This window comes from Diplotaxodon limnothrissa, linkage group LG13 (assembly GCF_057381915.1).
Source record: "Diplotaxodon limnothrissa isolate DT_005_m linkage group LG13, D_limnothrissa_male_GT1.1, whole genome shotgun sequence".
NCBI classification, from domain to species: Eukaryota; Metazoa; Chordata; class Actinopteri; order Cichliformes; family Cichlidae; genus Diplotaxodon; species Diplotaxodon limnothrissa.
Genome location: NC_140608.1, coordinates 20,435,635 through 20,462,381, shown reverse-complemented (window position 1 = coordinate 20,462,381; position 26,747 = coordinate 20,435,635). Strand labels below are relative to the sequence as shown.

The window sequence follows — 26,747 nt, the reverse complement described above, 5'->3', positions numbered from 1 at the left end:
TCCACCCTCCACTTGACTGCTGAACTGAGACTGGACAACTGTTTAGTCAGGAGAGCGCACAAAGGGATGAAACAGACTTTTTTTCAGAGCTCATTTGGACCTAAGCAATTTTGTTTTGTTTTTGTTTTCTTATTGGGACACTAGTCATGTCTGAGAGTATTGTGAGGAAGGTGCAGCCCTTTACCATTGGGACAAGGCTGTCAGCTCCTGCTGTGGCAAAATGTCAGGATTTTACACAGAGTTATCTGCCTGGCGAGACTCTGGATAACTGTGTGCTGCAGCACAATCTGAACTCGCTCTACCTCAGTGGATCACAGGTGTGTGCACATGGACCCTGTCTCGTCTCGCCGATTGTCAAGCAGGTAGCCCCCGTGAAACACAACCAAGACCGGATGGCAGCGGAGGACCAGCTGAACCAGAATGTTGCCTCTGCCTCTGCTGTCTCCAGATCAATAAAGAAGATCACAATCTCTGGGAACAAAGACAGGCCAGAGAACAAGATGACAGCAGAGCCTGCAATTACACGGTGCACATCTGAAAACAACAATAACAACAACAACATCAGCAGCACATCAGAAGTACATCTGCCAAGGATAGTGGGTGTGAGCTGTGAGAATAAGCCCACTTCTCAATTTAAGGTACAAGACTGCATGCACACATAGAATTCTAACAATAAAGAAAAAATATGACTCAAAAAATATGGCAGTGCATTAAAACTGTTGTTAAGGTAAAAAAAAAAAGTCTAAATATAGATAAATATTTTTTGTCAAATATATGTGTAGCATACCTTTAGTTACATAAAGGATATTTGATAAATTGGCTATTTTAAAGAGTTTCAAAATAATTAACCTTAAACTTGAAGAGGCCAGTTTTCCAACACTGTTCTGCTTTAATTATAACATTTCCAGTAGAATATGAAAATGATCTAAACATGATCTTTTAAAAACAGAAAGTTATTAAAGAAATGGCTGTTAATCGAAGATATATTTGTTTTACTAGCTCCAACCGAAAAGGCCTGTTGGAATTAGTCACAAGCACGTGCGCTTTCACATCGTGTAAAACGTTAATTACCAGCGTTCATTTTTGTCTAGCTTTCTTTCTTTCTTTTTTTTTCATTCATTATTGACATTTCTCGTCCCTCCCGGTTGCATATTTTATCCTAATATTTTAGGTTTTACTCAAAAAAGAGAGCAGCGATGAATTTCAGCCCATGCAGGGACAAACCAGACCGAAAGCGAACAGAGAGAAATCCCTACAACAGGTAAGATGCAAGCTAACTGCTAAATTAATGTCAAATAGTTAGCATTATTTAAAAGACATGTTTTAGAGTAAAAGAAGTGGTAAAAGAAGTGGAATTTTGAGGCTAAAATATTTTGTTATTACTTACTGTGCTACTGTGAGCAGCTGTCTTTAGTGTTTTATTTAGACTAAAGGAAAGCTAGCCCTTGTTGGGGGTTTCTTTATAGCTAGCTGCTTTTATATTATAAATTTAAAGCTAAGTGACACAGGGGTGGAAAACCAGTTATAAGAACAGTGTGTTTTGGTTGAATGCTACCCAGAATACTCGTTGTTTCCTCTTGATTTTGCTGTCGTGTATTTAAGACACGTTATACAGAACAAATAAACACTAAAAGTATATTTGTAGGATGTTGTGTAAAGCTAGTGGGCTGCTGGATTTGGCCGGTTCCAAGCTGAAGTCATTGCGTCTTGCGGATGAAGTGCTGTGTTAACAGCAGAGCTTGCAGAGGCAGGGCCCACTGGAAAACATGAAGTCAGGAGTAGATGTTAACAAAAGAAAAGGCTAGCTGAAGTACTTGTGGAGGCTGGTTGTAATAATACACAGACTGCCATGGCCTTAATTCCCCTTCAAGAACAAAACAAGGAGTAATTTTTCACATAATTTCCTATTTTGTTACCACAACAATACTTTGAGTTTACTCTGCTCATGTATTATTCATCCACGTTGTCAAAATGTTCTTATTACAAGAGATAAAGTGGCTTTGGTGCCTGTACCTGTGCAGGTAATAATGAGCGAACGTGATCTGTCAAGGCTCTTTAAAGATGACATGTTTACACATAAGCCTGAAAAACATTGGAGGATCTGCCTGTTCCTGCTTCCCTCTTGTGCCCAGATGTTTCCTGATTGGGGACCAGCAGGAATGCTTGTCCATTAGTGAACTTGTGCCAGTCGTGTTCATTTCATCCTACGTGGTGCTGACAGTAGGTTTTTGTTAAGAGAGACCTTGGGGCCAGTCTGCCATGTGTTTCTAATGTGCCTGGATGGCGAACATAGGTATAATCAATGTAAGCGGACACTTAGACATCCTCTGATTGTGAAGTGATATTGCTGGAGAGCTGTGCCTCTTTCTTAAAGGTTTGTCAGAAGCAATCATCATCTGGTGTATGGTTTTATCTGTTTAAAAAAAAGGTTTACGTTGGAGACAAACTGCTCTTGTGTTTTCAACACTTTCTCTGTGTTGCATGCTCACACAGATATCAGTACCTGAACCGCAGGAGGATGAGCCTCAGAGGAAAGAAAGCCATCCACGCACACCGATTGAAGGGTCGGCAGCTGTTACACCTCCAAGTGACTGCTTCACTCAGCGCAACTCACTCTTCAGCAAGGAAGTACTGCAGGTAACACGAGGAAGGCATACCAGCGTATTAGCATCAGTAGCTCCTCGTGGTATTTCAGTGGGTTTATCATTTGTTTTTCACTCTTTGACATACAAGCTTTATTTTCCTGCTCTCCGTCTGTTTCTAATGTCTAATAAATAAGGAAAGATTTGAAGAGATACTTTTTCTATGGAGCTTCTCGTAAATTTGCAGCCTCTTATTTTACAGTTAATTAATCAGAATCTGTTTTAATCTATAAATGCTACAAAGACCACAAGCTACAGTGGGCTGATCCCAAAAGAAACATGTTATGCTGTTCAGTTAAAATCAGAAAGGAAATTGCCTGTTGTATGACCCTCAGAGGAGAACAAAATATGTACTGATTCTTATTTTGTCCCTAAGAACTGTATGAGCTGTGTTCGGCTGAGGGAAGAGAGGGAGGGGAAACCGCCACAAGCAATTATTTGGGGATGAGATCATTGTTTGGCTCCATCCCTTCACGCCTATTGCTCAGAGAGACTCAGCCAAGCAGCACAACTGGTTGTGTTATCTCACTGCTGCGTTTACCCCAGCACACACAAGGACATTTTTCAGCGAGTTCGGCTGAGGGACATTTTTGTCCAGCAGTTGGCTTTGCCATCAGACCTCTGTCGAGCAACCATCCAAGTGATAGGCGAGAAAAAAAAAAGAATTACATTTGAATATGATGTATGTATGTGTTAAAAGCTTTGTAGCACATTAACAAGCTTACTAGACCCATTGGACACAGTGGAGGATGCTTTTGTATGTTCACGGTTTTTGACAATTGGCTTTATAAAAGTGGAAGTTTAGGTACCTGGGGACCTGCCTGTTTTACAGCGATTTGGTTGACTGCTATTGCTGATGAAAATGTATTATTATAGTATTACATTTCTGTCAAAGTGGAAGTGAGCCTTCCAGGGAGAGACTTTTAATGGCCCCCGATGGTTCGAGCTAGGGGATCGGAGCGGGTCACAACATGGTGCAGCAGGACTTTGTGTAGAGCCATCTGTCTCCCAGGCTGCTCTGCAACATATCTTGCCTTTCACCATTTCATTTTCAAGATAGAGAAATAGAGAAACTTCAACCCCCACAATGTTCTCTGGGCCAAGTTGCATTACAAAAGAGGTAAAAAATGTGGCCCGTTAATAGATATTTTATAACTGTCAATCAACTGTCCTTGTTTTCTCTATAAATTCCAAAATCAGATTTCTTTCAACTTTTTATATTTATTTTAAAATTTGTTATGTATTAACTGCAATGTTTATTTATGTGGCCATATTTTTTTTAAACTGCAGTCCTTCTATTCTTTGTGGCTAGACTAAGGCCCAACTGTATGATTTGAACAGACCATTGTTGTGCAGAGTGGACAGGAAGAAACAAGGGAATCATAGACTTCCTGTATGAGGTCATTATAATGCCATGGGAGCCAGTGTGAGAAGATAGGGGCAGGCCTGTTTTGTCAAGCTCTTTTCCTTCTGTTGAAACCAGAAATACGCCCGTTACCCTGGGGGCCTTGTAAAGTTAATGACTTGCTCCTCTGGGGAGCAGTGACATCATATTTTAATCTAGAGCAAAAAGCTGTTTGGTGGATGTGTCATGTGCGGTCTTGATGTTTCATTGATTTTAAAGTGGAGTTGCTACAGAGTTTATTATTCAATGTCAGTCGCACCGAATTCCTTGGGAAATAATGCTCTGATGTAATGTCAAGGTATGATGACTTATTTGTGTGTGTAACTGTCAGTTGACGTACACAAAAGCAGCGCTGTGAAAAAAAGAAAAGTCCGGATCAGTCTGACAAGTAGAAGAACCTGAGCTGATTTATTAGTTTTTGTAACTTAGGCGGGCCACTGACTTCCATGCTGTGTTCTTTGCAGAAAACAAACACGTACTTTCCAACGCTTTCTGATTTTGGCCACCTGGTTTGGCCTTCTCACTCCATACAGAAGGCTGCCAGAAAAGGCTGCTCTGCAAGACAAAGTCTTATGCAATGGAGTCGAGGCCCTTGCCAAGAGAAACTTCTGCTCTGTATAACATGACACTGGAGAACAAAGAGCTGGTCTTGATGTGCTTGATGTGCTGTATGCTGTATTACAATAAGACGGGGGGAAAAAAATTCGGTCTTTGCTAGATATGTAAAATGATGACTGCTTTTGTCTAGTGTACTTTCATGCAGATGATATCTCACAATCCAAGCTCTAGATCAGCTTAAGGTGTGAAATGACTCGCTGCAAAAGAAAAAAATAGAATATACTGTTGGTCCAAATGTACAAATCAGTCTTCACCATTAATTTTCACATGTACAAGGAAGCATTGCGTCACTTTTATGGGTCCAAAATCAGTTTTTGTCATGTCTGTACTTTGTCACTGTCACAAAAATCACCAAATTGTTGTGAAAATTTGGCCAAACAGCACTGAATACATGCTCCCTAAACCAGCATGAAGTGTGTAAAGCAGTCTCACACACTCTCAGATTCAGGTCAGCAAACATATTAGTGAATAACAATGTGAAGCATGACTGAGACATTTTTGCCTGTGTTTGTAATTTGGATGTAGGCTGAGGCGTGGATCAAAGGCAAGCTACAGGATTTGAAGGACGGATGTAATATTCAGTGCTGCCCCCTGGAGGATTGGGAAGACGCCTCACAAATACTTCAGAGAGATCTTAAAGACTTTGAGAACACCCTGATTCAACTCAACCAGGTGGGAAAGTTATTCAAGATGAGACTGGACACTAACTGAAATATCACAGAGTTACCAAAACAAGCACATCTGAGCACCCTATGTCCAAAATTAAATGTTTATTTTAACTTTTTAACACATAATGGGCATCTGAATGTAACCATTAATCACTGCGTTTGGTGTTAAAAGAGCCTGTCAAATCATATAACACATAACATAATGGTAGGCACTTCCAGGCAAGAGAAAAGAGGAAACCTCAGTATTCCAGGCGACTCTGTCAAGCCAGTTTATACTTTCTCCCACAGGAGAAATGTTTGGAAATTGTGCATTGGTCATAATTAACATTGCTCGGCAGACAGGCCGGCAAGGGCAGAAGCAGAACTCTGAGAGTTTTCAGGAGTATATCCAAAACACGAATGACAGATGTGTTGCCTCTGCTCTGGGTGACAATTCAAATGAACAATGTCTTTGTGTTTCTGTGTGTTTTAAAAGATGGGTGAGCAGCTGATCTGTAAACTGAATCCCACATCTGATTTGGTAAAGAAGCAGCTCAGTCAGCTCAGGGACCAGTGGCAGACCCTCAAACAGATGGCTGCAAATCAGATGAGGGCCCTAGGAGGAGCCAAGAACCTGCAGGAATTCAACAAAAAGGTGGACAAGCTGGAGGCATGGATTAAAGAGAAGGTAAGGAACATATCAGTCTTTCTCTACTTTTATACTACATACAACTAAAATTTGTGGGTTACTGGGTAAACTCAAAGTATTTTGTAATATTGGTTGTCTTTACGATGCAGGTATTTCCTTCAATATGTCTTATTTTCTTAAATTCAACACCAACAGGGTAAAATGTAATTTACGTTTTCTTTTTCTTTTTTTTTGCAATGTTTTGTATTTCACTGTTAATTCCTGAACATGTTTCATTTTTCTTATCCTGTTCACATCACCTTTGTAATCTCCCTACATTTCTCTTTCCCCTTCGTATTTATCAAAGCAGGCAATCCACATATTAAAAAACAGCAGTTAATAATGCTCTCCAACTTCAACAATTATGCCAAAACAGTTGGCCCAGAGGCAAATCTGAGTCTACAGGCAGCTCCAATCAACATTTGTCAAGATATTAGTCACAAAAACAGCACTTTCCAATACAGGAAATTAACTCAGTATCCTGAAGACATCTCTGGTTTGTGTATGTTCACCGGTGTAAAACATCTGCCTGTCATTATCAAAAAGCAATCATCTAATTCATTTTAGGCCTATGTTTATCTCTCTGTTCATGTCCGTGTCTGGCACAAGGGAACTGATGATTGATAATGGACCTGTGGGATTGTAATGGAGGATGCTGGTTATGAAGTCTATAAAACATCCACCCTAGGAGACGTATTCTCCATTACGTTCCACTCATCCTTTCCTCTGTCCCTTAGTATCAAGTTCAGAGTTCCTCACTGCATGCTGAAGGCTATTTCTGTTTAGCATCTTGCTTGGTAGCAGAGGTAATGTGGTTTAATCCTGGTGCCTCTGAAAAAAAAATAATGGTTGGGTTCCTAACAAATGGGGGCTATAAACACTGACTTTTATGTGTGCCAGCAGGAAGAGGAACAGTGTCTGGTGAATGTCCTGGGGGAAAATGTTGACAAAATGCAGTTGACTAGAAGAATTTTAGATCTGAAACAGGTGAGCTACTACTAATAATTACCCGAACACTGATAAAAGTGTTATAAACAACATTCCTGTGGTAAAAATATATGCATTTCCATATGTTAATAGCTTCCTTTACAGTTTTGTAGAGGTTTTCCAGTAATTTATCTATGGCTGCCTGTAATTTGTCTCCATCAGTGTATGGTAAAGACAGCTGAGGTCATAGTTGGATTGTGTTCTCCTGTTCCCCTGCAGGATGAGCAGCTACACAGAAATCTCCATGAGGAAATCAACAACTTGGCACTGAAACTGGAGAAACAAGGGAAGACAGATAGCAAAAACATATCCAGCAGGAGGAAACACATCAATAAAATGTTTGTCACTTACATTTGACTGAAAAATTGCATGAAACACCTCCAATCTAAAGATTAATTGAAGACTGAGTTTCTCTATGCTGCTGTCTGCTGTTTGTGTAGGTGGCTGAAGATGCAGTCGCATCTGAAAAACTACCATGAAAATCTTCATCTGGCCCTGGAAGTGTCCTCATTTTACCAGCAGGCTGATAATATATTATTTGCTATAAACAGCATGGTAAAACTTCCTGAAAACCTAATTATATTATCATATATTAGATCTGAGAGGCTCTTCCACTCACAGTGTCCCTTCTTTTAGAGGAAAAACATGTCTGTATTGAAAGACGTGGACAGCTTTGGAGATAGAGAAATGCGTGAGATCGCCAGTCAGATCATGGTAAGCTGTGTCTTTTCACTTAAAGCAGCACTGCTTTGTCAGATCTTGAAAGTGTGTTGCAGAAGCCTTCTCTACCTAACCTGCAGGCCTGTGTGTGGTAGATGCTTGATGTGAGTGTATCCCAGCTGTCGAATCTCCGTCCCACCCTGGCTGCCAGTGTCACACGGAAGCAGAGTGAGGTGAAGGATTGCTGGGCACTTCTTCAGAAGCTTTTCAGGTACGCCAACAGGCCAAGGATACCCTAACAACTTTGGTGGCCTTAAATATGTGGACCATTTCACTCAATAATTGGTCCTTTACAACTACCCAGTGAGTTAGAACTTTGTTTTTTCTGTCATTACCCTACTGTTACTGACGTCAGACGTATGCACTGGGAGAACCAAACAGTTTTCCAAATGAAAATGAGCTCTGCCTGAAGAGTTTTCTCTTCATTCTGATTATCCGCGTCTAATTTTGGTTTAAATCTGTGAAAAATTACAAGCAAAGAAAAAGTCTGCCGTGTCTGTTGACCAGTTAGCACACAGATTATCATTTACCTCTCAGTTTAGAATATGAAGTTTTCTGTGCTGATTTGGAATTTGGAGAGGTGTACAACATGAATAATGTATTGGCAAAACTGCAAGTTGAAAACGTGGTTTGTTCACCTCTTACTATTAAAATCCTGATGTCATCTGAAACAGTCTGCTAAATCTGAGTAGAACTTCTTTACAAGCATATTTAGTTATTTTTTTATAGAATGTGTAAAATACATTTATTGTTACTGTAACTACAAGCACTATGTAGCCAGACTTTTTTTTCTTTTTATTAACTATCCAGACTTTTGCATCCTTAGACTGATTAGGGTGCTAGAAGCTGTATCAAATTAATGACTACAACCAAAATCATTGATATTTTGTTTCAAGTTCCCAATTTTTGTATCAGAAGGCCATTAGGTTAAACAGATGGATTACTCCATTTGGTGAAATAATCATAATAATAATGATTATAATCATAATATTGCAAAATTTGTAAATTGTGCAAGTCAGAGCTTCTGACATCCATGTGCAAAAACTTTCTCATGTTAGTAGCCTATCTTGAGATCCAAATATTACATCATGCCGTCCTTATCAGCTGCTTTTCAAGACTATTTTAATCAAACAACACAAACACTGGCATGAAACTTCAGAGCCATAATTGGAAAGAATCGCTGGCCTCTGAAGCCCTGCTGTCAGTACTACAGTAACCTCCTGGTCTGCTCACCCTGCAGGAGTGACAAGACCACGCTCTCTCTCTCTGGCTCCACTTTCACCAGGGAAGATTCTGACCTCCTGACACTGGCCCAAGAACCCCAGTGCAACATGGGAATGGAGGCAAATTGTATCATGGGAAAGGAGGTGAAGGAGGAGAAGAATCATCTGAAAGGCTGTGCTGTAAGTAGCTTTTGTATTTCACTGTAATACTGGAGAAACCACATTGTGGTTCCCAAGTAGGAGAGAACAACTCCATCAGTGCTGGCAAAAGATGACACCAGCCCCATTCAGTCCTACAAAATCTGTGGCCTCAGAAAGTGACGCACTTCGTCCTTTGGTTTGGAAACTGCCTGATATACAGCTAAAGCACAGTTTTCCAAAATAGAATTTGACAGATGTGCTGTAAAGCAGTGGCTTCTACTCTTGGCACCCAAAATACTGTTTTCCATCTTCCCTCTACTTAATTATATCATCGGATGTCCCAGTTTTGGAGAATTCCGTGATAAGATGGTTTGCAAAAATACCAATTTTGTGCTTAAATCAGTGCTATAGAGAAAAAAAGCAATATGTAACTGTGTTTTCTATTTTTTGCCAATCACCTTCTGTATCATCTAACAAGAGCCCCAGTCTTCAAATGTTGCAAATATTGCCCTGTAGGAGACACAGGAAGAGCTTTTAGAGGTGTTATTTGTGCTGGCACAAGAATTACATAAGTTTCCATGAAAAATGTCAAGCCCTGACTGCACAACATGGTTGAACAGTGCGCCAGAGCAAATAAGCCTTTCCCTCCAAAATTTCACTTCATGGTAGAAAAATATCTTGGCTTTCAACCATTCTAACAAAAGTACAGTCATTGAATTAATACTATATTAACAGAGGGTCCATAGTTCAGTCCAGGGTGAATATTCTAGAGAGTATGTTTATTCCTTGGACTTGACATTCCTTGTCTTGGAGGCCTACAGGAACTTTATTGAACTCGCGGGTCCTCCTATAGTTACCGCACTGCCCATAAACCTGACAGAAAGTCTGATTATCCAGAAATGTAAGTGTGGTTAAAACCAGTAATTATGTGAATATTTAGTCTTTAAACTTAGCGCATTACATTTCTTTGATTACAGTGGCTGTTTGAGTTTAGCCTAGAGCAAAGCTGTTCTTGTATCGCTGACCTTGAGCACTTCTGATCCCTGCTGGGCCCATGTCCTAACTTTGTCAAGCCAGAAAGTACAGATACTTGAGAAAGCAAACTTCATTCTTTCCATTCTTCTCATGTTACTATTTCAGTAAATTTCTCTACTCATGTTTTCTCGCATCTCACCATCTGTGACAGGAGCCCATCAGGGCAGCAAACCTGACTCAGTTGTTGCTCTACAAACACTGATCTTGTTGCCATGGCATGCAGGACGACCTTGAGTGAATGGTTAGAATGGTCTTTATTGCACTAGGAGTTAGTAGTTGCCTGGGTACACTGACTATGGGAGCTTTACTTGTCACTGTTTTATGGAAGGGTTAAAAAGACACTCCATGAAAAAGCTTGGAGCCTTAAAGGCCAAACGCAGTGCTAAGCACAAGCACAGGTACCTGTTAAAACAGTAAGAGTAATTTGTCACATAGTTTCACAGCACCCTAGTGTATGGAATTGAGCCCATTACTTTTAAGGGTGCAATGACGCAGTTACATGGATCTTTAGGTTAATAGTGACTGTGAATTATTTGCACATTTGCATATGTGTTCATGTGCACATACACAATGTATTTATTCTCTCTGTTGCAATAATTCAGTCAATTAGCTGTAAAGGTTTTAGTGTCTGTACGTGCTTCAATATATGCATCCATGTCTGTTTTAGCCGTATATAGCCTCTTGTTTCTGAAGGTAAACATGGCTATCATCTGTTTCTCTGGCTAATTGTAGCCAGATGCTACTGCTGGAGACCAGATGGGTCTGCTGCTAAGTGATAGTTCTTGGCTGACATCATAGCACACTACAGAAAGACACACAGGGTGAGAGGAGATCAGCAGAAAAGGGATAGGAAGGAAGAGTGAACAGTATGCTGAAATGGTAAATGATTGGATAAGATGGTAAAGCACAGAATACCATTAAATATGACATACCAAATTGTTAAACGGCTATTTTTTCTGTAGCTGATATTCTGCCAAAGTGAAACGACACGACATGTTTACAGTGGAGTGCCCTGCAAAAATGAAAGACAGAAGCAAATGCCTGTCTGCAGAGGAGACCTTAGCAATGATTATAAATTCTTTGACACGAGGTTTTTAGCTCTACTGCTTTAGCACATAAATGGGCCTATAATTTGCCTCTATGAAACTCAGCCTGGCCTATAAAATGACTGGCATGTTGGTAAATGATGTTAGACCCCTACAATTTACTGCACTTTGCATAATTTTGGAGGCGACACTTTTCTTTGCTCCCTGCCTCACTTTTTCTATAAGCCCAGTCAGAAAATAATATGATTAAATTAAGGGCCCTCCATAAAACACTGTTATAAATGGATTTTTTGTATTTTTTGTATAATTGCTATGGCACATTGCTAAGTGCTTCCATAACTTTATAATTTCATATTCAGTATATATCATCTGGTTTAGTTAAGAGAAGCAATCAAAAACTTACATGTATAGCACTGTATAGTTAGAAACAGCACCAACATCAAGAAGTAATTACCGAATAAAGCAATAAAAAACAGCCTAAAACACTTGAATTAAATATTTGTATACATACATATACATAATTATGAAAACATCAGTTTAAAAGAAAATATGTTGTTGTAGGACACAGCTGCTCGCAGCAGGATGAAGAAGGTAAAAGACCTGCACTCAGGATAGCCCAATGTAGCAGTCCAGATACTTGTGGCTCTCATTGGAAACTCTTCAGTAGAGCCCTTTGGCCAACCTTTAAAATACTCATATGGTTGTAAAAGTAGCTTAGTGGCTGTTGACGTCTTTAATATATTTCTGCCCATAGACAAGGTTGATCGCTGTGGCATTGACCTTTCTAAAAACTCCAGAGTTCTCAACAGAGTCGGGGTGGATGACCATGGAAATCACTGTCTAAAGCTGAAACAACACTGCTGCTTTAAATGGGAGCAGGGGCATGGGAGTTTGAGGGTTATATTTCTATCTACAATGGCTCTTTTTATGATCAGAGTGGTTTAACATATGTTAGTAACGTTGTGCTCATTCATTTTGTAATTTCACATTTTTAAACCTTTCTTGCCATCTTTAGTATTGAAAAAGTTTGATGCTGTCAAACAGAAATAGCTTCTACTCTGAGACTGGTCTGGGCTGTTTCACTAAAAATAGCGAACCTTTGTGAGTATGTTTTGTGTCATTTACAGGAGAAACTCCGGGCAGCTGTCCATGTTGTCCAGCGTCCAGCCACATTGTAACATTCACATTAGTACTGAGCTACAGCAACGCCTCATTGTCTAGTGACTGTTCACAGCATGAAATCCCCTTTTCTGAGACGTTTAATCATCCTGTCAGCATTAATTCAGCAAAGGCCAAGCATTACTCACACACCATGTTGCTGATCTTTTGGATTTTCCTACTCCTTTGTCCACAGAGTACTGCTGACAGTGGGAGTGGTAGACGAACACAGAGCTGCCAAAGCCAGGAGCAGCAATCAGTGAACCACACCTCTTTACCAATGAGAGACAGCCCTGTCTGCATTGATGATGCTATCGTCGGAAATCAATTGAAGGGGGAAAGGTGACGTTTCTGCCTGGCTTCTCTCGCCATCTTACATAATGAAAGGTCTTTATGTAAGTCATAATTGGAGTCTATGTTTTCTTTGCAGCAGGAAGCCCAGAACAGAACCCAAGATTGCCACCCCCTCTCCAGGCCACCCACAGCTTCACATACAGCTTCAGAGGTTCACTGTGTCTGCTGACAAGGTGACTACTTCCCCTGCCAGTCACACCCACTATTCTCCCGACAATAGAAATCAATTTGCAAAACTGTTTCCATGCTCCACACATACAATTAAAAGTACAAAAACAGGTTAGCTGGCAGTAAGGACTGTGCCTTCAACATCAGAAGTGATTGCTGTTAATTGTCAGCATAGCATTTGTACTCCGCAATATGGCCATGTATTTTTGCATTAACTCATATCTATCACTTAGAAGTTGTTTATGTGGTTTCCTGTAGCCTCAGCAGCTAAATCATATGTGTAAACTGTTCCTCATTACTCTCTTTGCTTTTTTTCCATCTCAGACTTTGTCATGGCTCAAAGACAACGTGTCCATGGCTACACAGGTGTGTTCAATAGCCAGTTTTGAGGGGCTGGAAGCAGCAAAGAGGTGTCAGCAAACCGTTGAGCAGGAAATCCTTAACAACCGAGCCAGGATAGAGGTGGTCAAAAAGGTAAACTGAAGCCCACTGTCACATTCACAGTTTCTCTTGAAATAAAGCACTGAATGAATTCCTTTAAAAAAATCTCCCCACATTTTGCAACTTGGGTTTCTTGGCAGGTCTGGTTTATTAATCAATGAGCTGACATCACGTCTGAGACAACTTTACTTACCCAAAGCTTTAGATTAGTCTATAGTTACAATATAAAATCCACTTCATTTCTTATTCATAATTTTCTTTCATCACTTTAATGAACCTTCCTTAGGAGGGCCACGGGCTGGTCCGGGCACAGCACCCGGGAAGCACAAAGATCGAGGAGTTCCTTGGCCAGCTGGAAGTCCTGTGGGAAGAACTGAGGAAGAGACACCAAAGGAATGCTGTCTTCCTCCAGGCCTCAGAAGAGCTGGGTTTTAGGGTAACATTCTTTTTTTTTTTTTTTTTTAAAGAAAAGAAAATAGTTCACAGGCTGTTCTCTCTTCTCTGTTGAAATTTATGATTATGACAAATTATCCTGGATCCTTTTTATCCCTACTAAAAGCTTTCTGTTCAGCCAGATCCTGAGCTGTATGCATGCACTCATGGTTAGAAACTTGTTTACTTTATCACCTTAATTGGCTGAGTTGTTGAGATGTAGTCACAACATTTTATGAAGGCTAATCCAAGGAATATAAAATGTGCTCAGATATAATTTGATTATGACTTGGAAAGAGGCTGCAAATCCAGATTGATGACCTAGTTGGAAACCATGAGTCATGTAAGTCTTAGCAACTACTTCCACGTATTATTGTTGTCTTTGAACAGTGCCTTTGGTAGTTTAAACTGTGCATTAAATCACCTTGAAATTAAAGCAGGAAAACTTCTATAACATGAGACATAAATTGCACTCCCCCAACCTCTCCATGTCTGTTCTGTACAGGTTGTGAAAGTGCTCCAGGCCCTTGGCAGCTTGGAGGCCTGGCTGGAGTCTGTGGAGCTTTCCATGAAGGAATCTGTCTTAGCCGGTGACCCTGAAACAATGAGCATGGCTGAGAGGGAAAGCCGTTTGCTGGAGAAAGAGGTGGCATCCCGTAGCCTGGAACTCAGTGCTCTGAGGCAGGAGGTGGACCGCCTTCATAGTCACAGCCACCCACGTACACGAGGGCTACCGGCACGCATGGAGGAGGTGGAGAAAAAGTATGTTAGAAAGATAGGTCAAGGGTAGCCCTTTGATATTTGTCATCATGGAAAGTTCATGTTATGGATCTGAGCAATGAGACTCTGGTGGTTTTTCTCATCACTGTGGTCAGGAAATAAAGGAAGTCAGTGTTTCCAAGAGGTCACAGGTTTGGGCTTGCCATGTTTGTAATCCAACATGGAAGAGTTTGTTCATAAAGCTCCCCAGTTCTTATTTAAGACAAACAGTTTCACCCCATAAACCACAAATATATATATAAATATATCCATAGATTTTTCTCTAAGTTGGCAAAAATATCTCTCCATGTGCTCATCATTTCACGGCCAAAGTTTATTCATTTGTGATTCATGCAGCACTTAGTGAGGTCTACCCCAGAGTTTTGACATGCACTTCACCCACAGCTTGTCAGTGTGTGTCAGAGTCACCCATTCCGTGTTTGCAAGATGACGCCTCTCTTTTTGGTTGGCCCTTGAAAGACAGGTTGTTGCCATGGACTCTCACTAAAACTTATGATGCTGGCTGGTTTACCCAACATACCTGTGTCTATAAACAGAAGTTCAGACTCTGTAAAGAACACCAAGCTGACCAAAGAAAATACAGATGTGGAAAGGTCTCAGTTTAAGTGTTTCCAGGGTGGGGGTGTTAGATGGGGTAGGGATGGCCACTTGTGTAGTCTGAGGTCCTGTTGATGCAGGAGGCTCTCGCTAAGCAGCTGAAAGACACTTGTTATGATGTCATTATTTAACAGTGCACACAAGCAATGTAAGGGTCATTTATTCTGGAAAAATACCCTTTCAAAAAGATCCCTTTACCATTTCCTATATAAACTCTGCACAGTGGAGGTACCTCAGTGCACTAAAGTACAGGATATGTTTATGTGACACATGATATATGATAACATAAGCAGTGCTCTAGCACGGTACGAGTCACCTAGTAAGATGCTTGCGGTCTCTGTAATGTGGTTCTGCTGAAGGATGCAAGGTTGTATATGTGGATGTGGTTTACCATTTAGGTGTAACTTTTGGTTATAACATCCCTGCTGGTGTTTGTGTTTCCCAGGTACCACCGTGTCCAGAGTGCCCTGACCCAGCAGAGCTCTGAGCTGCAGGACACGCGCATGCTGACCGAGTTCCTGGAACGTGTGGAGCTGGAGGAAAGCCAGGATCTCAGTGGCAGTCAGTACAGATTAGGGCAGGTAGGTAAATTTTTCAATAGTGGCATTTAAAGGATACGCTTGTAAAAAGTTTTAATAAAAAAAAAATATTGTTGTGCATGTGTAGCCAGTTTTAGCATTACAGGTAGCTTTAGTTTGTTGTCAAATTTTGCATTCTACCTGAAAATCTGTAGTTTAAATGGTAAGTACGCTGGTTCTTAAATATACTTTTCTACTCTATCTGAGCACTCAAAGCACTTTACACAAATTCCCTCATTCACTCATTCGCACAAGCACTTTTTTCTAAGCTCTTTCTATGTAGGTGCTTTTATCTAACATTCATACACATTCAAACTCTGAGGGATTTATTGGAGAGCAACAGACTGGAGCAGACGGGGATCAAACCACCAACCTTCCCATTAGTATGTGACCTGCTCCACCACCTGAGTTACAGCCACACTGCAAACACAATATAAATCCATTTTATGAACTCTACAACAGCTTTAAACTAAAAGCAGTCCTTATCAAAACTGTTGACAGTGTTCTATGAATTAATCAAAATAATATAGTATAAGAATTTTTAGATTAAATTATAAATTCAGGAGTGGCAGTATTGCAATGCACTACTACTTTTTCTCATTCACATTACTACCATTTTAATTCAGTTGAACTTGGCAAATGAATAGTAACTCTTTTTGTACCTAACAGCCTCTCCACAGTGAAAATTCCCCAGCTCCTACTTTGCTGACACTTCAGAACAGCGGCAGTGGTGAGCCTCTGTTAGAAACCATGGGAGACCCCGTGGAAGAGCTACGAGAGGCTGTAGAGATGCTGAATGACACAGTGAGAGAAAGAGGTCGGTCACAAAGCCACGACCAGGCTATCCAGGAGCTGATGAGCAAGGTAAGAAGAGGAGATTTTAGATATATATATATATATATCACACACACAATGGCAGTGAATGAGTTAATAGGCCCAAGACAGGCCACCACTCCCCCTCACATGTGTTTTTTTGTGTTATTTCAATTTACTCTTGGTTTAAGAAAAAAAAAAAAAAAAAGTACACATTTGAAAAAAGCACATACGCAGATGGCTGGAGGGGAATCCATGACACCATTTTAAACTAATTTGCAATGTGGCTCTCATTGGAAAACAAATAATGTACACTGAAGTATAATGACTTAATAACATCCTATGAGTACTCATGATGACTTGGTGCATCGCCAGCATGCCAGCCTGGCAGTGCGCGTGGAGGAGTGCGTGTGCTTCAGCAAGGATCTGAGCCTGGACATCCTGGAGAAGGAGACAGACATGGCCATCCAGTGTGAGCCAGATCGCTGTGGCCTAGAGGCTCTGCGGGAGGAGCAGGACCACCTGGAGGTGAGAGAAAGATGCCAGCACATGTTGTGATTATGCTGTAAACATCTGAAATGATTCATTTCTGGTAATGCAGTCCAGTATTCCATTACACTGATGTTGGATTATGGACAGTTTGCCCTGTGTATTTAAAAAAAGGGAAGTCCCCCCAACCCCGACTGTCTTATAGTCACCTCCAACACATTGTTCCACAGTCTGTTTCCTGTTGTGACATATTTTTTCACAACAACAACAAAAAAAGCCTGCCTTTTCTCCTTTGTGCTATGAGCAAGCTACATAGAGCAAGCAAAAGTTTGTTATTCCCGTGGGATATTTATTTGTGCTTGCATGAGTCACTGTTGTGTTAGCTCTCAAAGTGTATGTGTGTGTTTATGAGCAAATCTGGTAGGGTGTGTATGAGTGTCCACGGTTCACAGGGTTGGAGATGTGAAGTTGGGGATGGTAAAGTTCTGTGTGAGTCATTTTCTGGGCAGTGTTATGTTTATCACACGCACACACAGCTGTCTGTACTTGATACCTTTGAAAAGCAGAAATGACCTAATCTCCCAAACTGAAATAACTGTGCCGTCAGCAGACAAGCATCTACAACTCAGTGTTCTTGTGGCTTACTGTAGCTGAGAAACGTTATGAAGTAGTGGTCCCAGAGAACCCTCAACACTATTAATTACTGCCTCGTCAAAAGGAGGACAAAAAAATTCCAACTGCAAGCTAGCTATAGCGTGGCAGCCCATATGTAGACCATATGGGCCTCTAACTGAATAATATGCATTAAGCTATGGAGATGAGGTCATAGTCAGAGATACAATTGGTACAGGCTGTTTGAGTGAGTGGATTTGATGGGAGATGATAGATTCTTACTGTGATTCTCCACAGACTGACTACGAAATCATCAGGGAGGAGGTAAAGGAGTTGCAGGACCAGGCTTCTCGACTGAAGGATCTGTGCCCAGAGAGAGTGCACGTACTAGATGCAAAAATTCAGGCTACACTGCAGGCCTGGAACGAGCTGGGAAAGAGCGTGACAGAGAACAAATCACGTCTGAAAGAGTTTGCGCAGCTCCAGGACTTCTTCAGGAGCTACCTTGCCATGATGTAAGCAGGGCGTGAGGATGTTGTGACCCTTTTCTGGGCCTCAAGTTATTTCGTAATCAACTTTTGTGAGAACATCTGCCCCTTACAACATCTATCAAGGAAAGAACAGGATGTTCTCATTGTCAAGCACAGGTCCCTGGGGAAGTGTATAATTTAAGATGTGCTGAGAAGGTCAGAGCAAGTTTCCTGGGCTGAGTGTGACAGGGCAATGAATGTCTGTCCTACCAGGGAGAGCCTGGTCATTCTCATGCTTTGTGAATGTATGGTTTTTCTCACAGCCCTGTTGCTTGTCTCCTCCACTACCTCCCACCCCAACCTGATCTCTGAATAGCTCATGGACAGAAGACACCAGGTCATGCATTTTCTCAGATACCACCTTGCATTTTGGGAAAGACGGGCAGACATCACTGGTTGCAGAGCTGGATATGCAAATTGAGCAAAAGTTTGAGGAGTTTGATGAGCTGGCCGCCACAGGCAAAAATCTTTTAGACAAGGAGCACCACCTCACACAAATGGTGAGCAGGGTTTCACACGTGACTTTCTTTGAATATATTTTTGTTTTTATTTGGTTCTACTTTACGAACTCTAATGTCTTACAGGTAAGAGAGCGTATGGAGGAACTGAGGAGTATGCTCGGGTGGATCTTGGTACACTGGAGGGCTCAAAAGCAACAGTGGCTCCACAAGAAGAGCAGACAGGAACCTTCACAGGACAACATTTACTTTGAGGCGACAATGGGCCCGCCATCAACAGAGGTAAATGAGCAGAGGGACACTTACTGTAGAGACAGAATGAGTGAATGAAGGCTGGGGAGAACAATATAGCACCAGTGCATGTATGTTTTTGACAAGTGGAAATTGTAATATAAAATGACAAATATTTGTAGTTCAAAGTGTTTCTAAACCATTGTGTTTTTATGTTCTCTTTCCATGATACATAGAATTCAGCTCCTGAGCCAGAGCCCTTCCATTCTCATCAATCCCCAGTTGTCACCCCTACTGAAGACACAACAAAGGCAAGAAATAGCCAGCCATTGTGTTTGGTGCCCAGTCATGCTGAGAAACATAAAGAAGAGCCATCAGAAGATGGGTATGAGATCATGAACAGCATTGGACCCCAGGATGATCCTCCTAAAGCCAACGTGCTGGTGCTTAAAGAGGGCAGCAGCCCTCCTGTAGGGGGAACAGTCAACCTCATCCTTAGCTTTGGTAACACAGGGGACAGCCAGGTTCAGGTACTTGACCTGCCTGCTGGGACAAAAGAGGTAGTGGAGGAGACCTCTGAGCCTGTCCACAGGGTGAGAGACGCACTCATCATTTCACACTATAAGCAGCTACACAGTAATATGGGGCGTCACTATTAATGCCCACATTCACTTCTCTCCCAGAAGCACTGAAACAGATGATATTTGTTACTGTTCCTGAAGGTTAATGCAGTAACACGCATTCCCTGAAACCACACTGCATGGGATCTCCCTTCTTGACTGTCTTGCTGTTCATTCCCCTCTCTCCTTTGGCCTTCACATCTTCCTTTTTCCCCATTTTCTCCCTCAGCCCACTGTGCCTCAATCTTCTGCCTATAAAAACTTTTGGAGGCGCTGCCAGGGGCTTTTGGAAAATACTTTGGGTAGTTTAAAGCGAAAGAGAAAGATTTATCGGCAGAGTGCAAATGAGGTAAACTGCGCGGTGTGAACTGGCATTGCATGCTGCATCTCGAAGTGTACTGGGACTGCATGCCGTGTGTAGCTCTTTTCTTAAGGGAGCATGCTCTACTAATCTGTTACAAGACACAGCCAGTCTGCAGCTTCCCTGGCTTGTTTCCTTCGCTGTAAGTGAGACATAAGAGTAACGGGAAATAAGTCAGGCCGAGGTGCTATCATATTCATACTGACACCATCTCCAAAGTCGCTGTGGCTGGAAAATTTATAGTTAACATGAGAAAAGTGAGAAAAGAAAACAAACTGTTTTACTATTAAAACTCAGAGTTTCCCCACTTAACTAGAGTCGTAAATGAAAATCTAAAACCAAATAAATTCTGTTTTTAATGTAGTCCTTTCTGTTATGATTTTTAATGGGATGTGAAAAGAAAGGTGCTACTTTTACAATCCATTTGTAAAAATATAAACGTAATGAATAAAGTGATCTACCTGACATTCAATAGGTGAACAATAATGTTCTGTTTTCAGGAAAAAAATATTGTATTTACGTAACTTTTATAATTTACTTTAATGCTTGCAATAGATTTATAACAATACACCCCAAACCACAAGTTGTACAAAATCTGTGTATAAAAAGTTTTTCAGTTGATTTACATTTCTTGGGAATTTACACCGAAAATAAACTGTTATCTTTGCAGTATTCACTACCATATTTAAAGCAGTTTTGCTCTCCATCATGCATTCCAGCCTTAAAAGCAAGAGGAATGATCTCAGTAATCTTGATGCACTGAAAACAAATCTGTGTATTTTGGCAAGTCTGTCTTTGCAGTAATCTGTCAGCAGTCATCGTGCCTTTTCAGCTCATCTTGTATAAACTCAGATGAATTGTTAAGTTCCCACCAGAAAATCACACAATAAAACCTGAGCTTTTTCTTACTGTTAAACTTCTTTGGGCCACAACTTGTTAAATGAGCCAGGATTTAAAACTGAAAAGATTTGCTGACAGAGACAGAATGAGGGTGATGAGTAAGAAGAGCACAATCAGTCTTCTACCTACAGTGAACGTTGACAGAAGCTCTCTCTTCTTTGCTGTCATTTCACTACAAGCCTGATATAAACCTGGTCGTGTTTGACTGCGCGGCTGTGCTAAAGTTGTTTGAAAGCAGTGACCTCATCCTCTCTTCATATGAAAATCATGCTCCAAAATGACTCGCAGCATGAGTGCTCTCTCAAGTGCCAGCAGAGGTTCAGTCATTAGACAGAGAACTGTTGCTGAACTTCGAAGAAAAGCCCCCAGACTGCACACCATGATTTATAGTCTGGGCTTTCCACAGAAACAAGAGATTAGTCACAGAGTTGAAAGGTCAAGACATTACAGCTGCGTATGACGGCATGTGAAGCCACATATGATTCTGATTAAGTCCTGTAAGTGTGCAGTTGCAATAATGTTCATGTTCTTTGTCCTTACATCTAATGTTTTTGTCTTCGATAATTTTTTAATACATTTACATTGTTGTGTCAGATTCATGCATTCCTGAATCCGTTGTATTCTTGGATGTGTGCGATCATTGTCTTAGTCAATTTTGCTCTCATGTCATCGTCCATCTGTAACACATAAAACAGCTCTTGTTCTCACAGAGGGCTGCAAGGCTTCAGCCTGCAGCACGCATGAGTCTATGGTTAACCATTTTTAGTACAGTAATCTCACTAATATAAGAGCTTCCACACATACCTAATATACTTTTTTCTCTTTTTAATAGGTAAGTACCTACTTGCATGTCAAGGATAACAACCTGGCTGCGGCCCCTGTGTATGAGAGCATCACCTTGCCCCGCCAAAAAAGCCGCTCCACAGCCTCAGCCTCCCCGACTTTCTTGCCATCCTCCTCTTTGCCATCCTCCTCAGCACCTGCACTTCAGGGAACCAACGTAACTTTCCACAACACGACAGGGAACGGAGGCAGCTCCATCTTCAGCAGCATCAAGAGAATGGGCAAGAAGCGGAAGAGGAAGAGAGACGCGCGTAGACACACTATCCAGAAAATCATGGGAGTTGAGGAGCAAACAGATGGGATGCCTCATTGTACCTCTGAGACAATCACATACGACACACATACATGGCCACTGAAGGAACGTCGAAGGAAGAAGAAGAATGGGGATGGAGTAGAAGCCATTGCCTATATGAAGAATCCTTTGCTGAAGGACATTGATACAGAGTGTTCAGGGGAATACAGCATTACTCCATATGCTGTTTCAGCAGGACCCACCACTACACCCACAGCAGGTCAGGTGAAAAGCCACTGCAGGTTCCTCTCCTTGGGTTCTGTATTGAGTTTTGATCTACCTAAAGATATGAATCTCATTCCCAGCATTCAGGACATCATTACTATTGCCCCTCCAGAATCAAAAAAAGTAGCCGGGACTGATCCAGACCCTCACTCGCACAAACAAACATTCCTGAGCTCTTTCAGACAGACTAGACCCACTCCCACTGTCACGCATGACACTTCAGCTGAAAGCAGCTTTGCTGAGACACAGCTATCTACATCTCTTGGGAAACATCTTCCTGGTGTGGACAGCGGTTTACAACCTCCACCTTCTCCTTCTGTGGAGGAAGATGAGGATCAGACTGTACAATGTAATGATTTATCTAAAACCCAGGTGGCTCTTTGTGAGGAGGAAAAACAGGAGTGGGACAAAACATTGTCAGAGATTAAAACCAGCACAGCTGAGAAGGATGGGACTGTCCAGCCTTCACAGTTGCATATTTATGTGAACCAAACCTCCACCTCCACTACAGCTATACATAAACACGAGTGTCTTAGTGTTCATACACTCATTAGAGACTTAAATGGACATCAGTACCACAAATGTGCAAGACCCCACAGTTTTCATGAAGAGAGTCCTGGACTTCAGTCAAGCCAAGCTTCCTTCATGAGAGTCAATCTGAAGTCAACAAAGAGTGTTCGACAGGACTCTGTGGACTCTGGCATCTCCACCTCCAGCAGTCTCAAGCTTTGCAAAGATGATGCTCCACGTTCTGATAGCATGCAGCCTAAAGGAGTGGTGAGGAAGCTTATATCTCTTGAAGTGGGAGGTACAGAGTGCACTAAAATAAGAGAAAATGATTCAACAGGTCCACCTTCACGCTCAACAGTGATAGAAACAGAGCCTGTCCACCTTGATCACCAGCAGTTTGAGGAAGAGGAGGAAGAGCTAGAGGACATCTGGAACCAGACTACTAACTACAGGCAGAGCATTTGCTCAGACATCATGTACCAGCCCAATGAGGAACCTTTAGACAAAGCCAAAAAGACACCTTCAGATACAACCCCGACTGTGCTCTACAGAAACCTCGTCACTGCCTCGGCACCCAACCTTCTTGTGGCTGAATTCAAACTGCCCACCCACATTCAGAACCTGCTGGGTTATGAAAAGGGCCAGAGTCCCAAAGATCACCTTCCTCCACTGTCTATAGGAGACAGAAGGTCCTGGGCAGCTTTTCCTAACAGGGAGCCAGCCAGCAAAACTTCAGTGACAGTGAACGAGACTGCTTCAGATCCAGTGAAGCTACCTGATGTAGGGGACAATCAGAGATACATTTATCAGTACAAAGAGGATGAGGAGGAGGAAGAGGAGGTAGAGAAGGCAAAGGTGGGGGCGGAGGCAGACGAGCACAAAGGTTGCTTGAAGGTGAGGTCAGGGTGTGATGATCCCACATGACTGAGATTATACTGAAATTACAAAAAGAATTTTTTCTCACACATTGTGGTGGGTGGTCAGACAGACAAGTGTGTCAACAGTTTTTAACGGAATAGATTTAATTACTTTTTCATTATGTAAAAGAAAAGACAAAGACAAATGAATTCAAAGCCAAAGTAAATCAAAGCAGAAGTATATGCAGTTCTAGAGACTTAGTGCTAGGCAGGATAGTAGATTTTATGGTAGTAGATGTAGTAGAAACATGGCATATACTTTATATACTTTCGTATGTCAATATGGCTTGCACATTATGTGTAGTTACTGTGTGCATGTATACTGCTCTCACCCCAGTTGCATTGTAGGTATTCAAGGCAGTATAGCTACATTAAAAAGTTATATCTTCTCACCCTGAACAGGACCCGTCAGTGAGTCTCCTGTCAGTTCATATGGGTTTGGATGGGATCTGTCAGCAAAGGAAAGCCTCACAGAGCCAAGAGGACTTGGAGAAACCTGAGGAGCATGTGGCCTCAGGGTGGCACTGTTTCACCTCAGTGAGTGTTACTGCAGTCTGTAATGGAAATCTGGGCTCTTCTATGAGTTTTCTTTTTTCATTGATTTTTTTGAATTAATTCACTTCCCTTCAGAGTGGAAAACCTGAGCTGCAGTCTATGGAGGGGATGCTTGAGAGGAAGCACAAGCTGCAGCTGGGAGGGAAGAAAGTAAGAAATGTTTAAGCCAGCACAGTCAGCAAATGTAAAGCGTGCAGTCAGCACTACACACTCTTATCTTATTTTCACAGGCACCCTCCAGAGGTTGGAACTCCTACCACGCTGTCCTATATAGACACACCTTGTGCTTCTACCAGGATAGAAAGGAGACTCTGAGGGTAAGCCAAGAAATCACGACAAAAGGAGCCCAAGAGAAAAGTGAGGATTAATAATTGAAGTAAATAGAATGTGGTCACTGATGATTACACTGTGTTGTGCTGCAGAGTTCTGCATGTGGCCTGCCACTGAACCTCATGGGAGCAGAGTGTTTACCTTTCCCAGAATACACCAAAAAACCCAACTGCTTTCGATTAAGGTCAGATTGTAGCAGCTGCTGTTTAATAGAAATATACTGATTTAAAGGCAGTGATGCCTTTCCAGCAGCTGGAACGGTAAAAATCGTGTTTTCTGATCTTTAGGCTCCGTGATGGGTCTGAATATCTGCTTAATGCATCTTCACGCTTTATGATGAAGAAATGGATGATGAAGATACAAGCAAGCACAGGTAAACTAGTTATTTCACAGCTCACACTGAATTAATGTTCAGTATTATTATTCTAATTCATTTGTGTGTGTTTTTAAAGGTCAGACAGTGTGTAGGTCTTCAATATTAGGTGTCCCTTTTAATGAAGATCTCCCCAGTTCCTTGTAAGATGCTTTCATATAATTTGAATTACACAAAATCTTTGATATTAATTTCTGTAAAATAATAGCTTGCAATTCTTTTGTCCACAGAAAGCCCCCCTTCTGTTTTGGATGTCATGATCCAGACGGTTGCCACTGTTCCTCTCAACATGATGTCACCCAACTGTTTCCCAGGCACAACCCACCGGGTACCACCCAGACCAAAGAAATTGTTGTCCTCACCAGAGAGTTAAATCACATGACACAGAGTCACTTCAAGCGTTTGGATGAACATTTAATCTCATCCTCAGATGCGGGCTGCTGCGGTGAGAGCCTCTGCTGTGCAGACAAAAGCTGCATTTATCTGGGACCAGTTTAACAAATACCTCTGCCCCACTTTCGCACACGGCAATACAGAATAAAATAGACCCCATTCTCCACCGCCGGCTTCTGATTAGTCCCACTGGGCTGGTGGTTAGAGGATGCACTCTGTTACTTATTGTTTTACGTACAATTTACATTTGATTTATTTTAAGTGCAATGATTTTATCAGCTAATGTAGTATAAAAGATTTAATTTCACGGCTTTGGATAACCAAAGAACTAGTGAATGGTTGTTGCAGGTACAGTTGGTACCACTAGGGGGAGCTAAAGTATTGTCTACTTGCATATTAAAACAACATAACTAAGACTGGTGTTAATACAATAAAGGGTTTTGCTTTTCCTCGCTCCTCTGTCACTTTAGTCCTATTTTTAATGTTCTCTCTGGCCCTTCCTAGATGTTGATAAAGGCAGCTTAAAGCAGATGATGACTCACAGACTCTCTGGAGGCTTCAAAGACAACGCCTCTTCCTCTCCCCACTCCCCTTTATGCAGCGGTCAGGACTGGCTAAGTAGCAAGCGTCGCTCCCACTCCTTTACTTCATGTTAGTATGCAACTAGTAAAATACATTTTAGCATTTATAATCTATAATATCTGTGTTATTTCTTTTTGTCTTCTAATGTTTTCTGTTTGGTGTTTTTTGCAGCAACTTACCAAAAGATCAAACCCATGTTGCGCACCCCTGGAGGCAAAGGCCTGGAAACAGGCTCCAACTACTGTGTGACTCTGGTGGTGGGAGACAAGTCAACAGACAGCGCATCAGCAAGCAGAAGCTCTGAGCCTCCACTGCTGGCTTTGGCTGGGTGGGAGCAGGACAAATATCAGGACGCAGCTCTGAGGAGCTACGTGAGCCTGCCGCGGCCACGCAACAAGTCTGTCTTCAAAAAGTTCTTTGGGAAAAGGGACCTCTGAGTTTATCGATGATGATTTATAGAGATTGAAAAAATAGTTTCGAATGTGCAGTGCACATATTAAAAACAGTTACTACTGACCATATTTATGATTAAAAGACATACCACAGTTTTATTTTTGACGGATTTTATAGAAATCACTTAGCTGGCTTGAAAGTCCTTATATTAAATCATTTTTATGAGTGTTTATATTCTTTTTCGCTTTTCTTGTTCAAGCAAAAAGAAGAAAAGTGTATGTGTGCACTGTGTAGTTGCAGATTTAAATCTGTATTCCTTCTTTTTGTTTGAGTAGTATTTCTCTTTTTTTGGTAATCTTTGTATAGAAACCCACCTGCTCAGCAGACGGTCTGTTTAGAATCCCAGTGGTATCATCTTGACCTGGTTATGACCAAGTATTCACCATATCCTCAACTCACGATGCTCGTTGTACTATTACATCTTTACAGCTCCTCTGTTTCACATGTTTCATGTGTGTGCGCTTGTGTGTATGAGTTTGTGTGTGTGTGGTGCACCAAACTAATTTACTTAATAACCACAGATCAGCAGTTTGATACTGCCGAGCTTGTTTGATACAGATACTAATGTAGCAGAGACTATTAATAATAAAACATAAAAAA

At 41.4% G+C, this 26,747-nt stretch overlaps 1 protein-coding gene across 2 annotated transcripts; it reads left to right on the top strand.

Annotated features, from left to right (window-relative positions):
* Positions 1-26,274, top strand: mymx (myomixer). Of its 2 annotated transcripts, XM_085368842.1 has the most exons (34): positions 1-638; positions 1,172-1,261; positions 2,494-2,637; positions 5,191-5,337; positions 5,809-6,000; positions 6,901-6,987; positions 7,207-7,325; positions 7,428-7,542; positions 7,624-7,701; positions 7,803-7,918; positions 8,948-9,110; positions 12,507-12,652; positions 12,741-12,837; positions 13,157-13,306; positions 13,560-13,709; positions 14,211-14,467; positions 15,528-15,663; positions 16,330-16,524; positions 16,849-17,001; positions 17,872-18,089; positions 18,421-18,604; positions 18,689-18,844; positions 19,030-19,386; positions 19,643-19,762; positions 21,507-23,438; positions 23,864-23,998; positions 24,092-24,166; positions 24,247-24,333; positions 24,439-24,530; positions 24,634-24,719; positions 24,799-24,862; positions 24,950-25,164; positions 25,617-25,763; positions 25,866-26,274. In XM_085368842.1, the coding sequence occupies exons 1-34, from the start codon at positions 147-149 to the stop codon at positions 26,129-26,131; spliced, it is 7,161 nt and encodes a 2,386-aa protein (XP_085224968.1). In that variant the 5' UTR covers positions 1-146; the 3' UTR covers positions 26,132-26,274. The 2 variants fall into 2 exon arrangements, with proteins under 2 accessions (XP_085224968.1, XP_085224969.1); XM_085368843.1 differs by lacking the exon at positions 19,643-19,762 and having other exon boundaries at positions 2-638.
* Positions 26,275-26,747: the final 473 nt, after the last annotated feature.

Coding starts and splice junctions, on each gene's coding strand:
- mymx (XM_085368842.1), top strand. CDS start 147: ATGTCTGAGAGTATTGTGAGGAAGGTGCAGCCCTTTACCATTGGGACA. Junction 1,262..2,493: donor GAGAGAAATCCCTACAACAG/GTAAGATGCAAG, acceptor ATGCTCACACAG/ATATCAGTACCTGAACCGCA. Junction 19,387..19,642: donor CCTCTGAGCCTGTCCACAGG/GTGAGAGACGCA, acceptor TTTCTCCCTCAG/CCCACTGTGCCTCAATCTTC.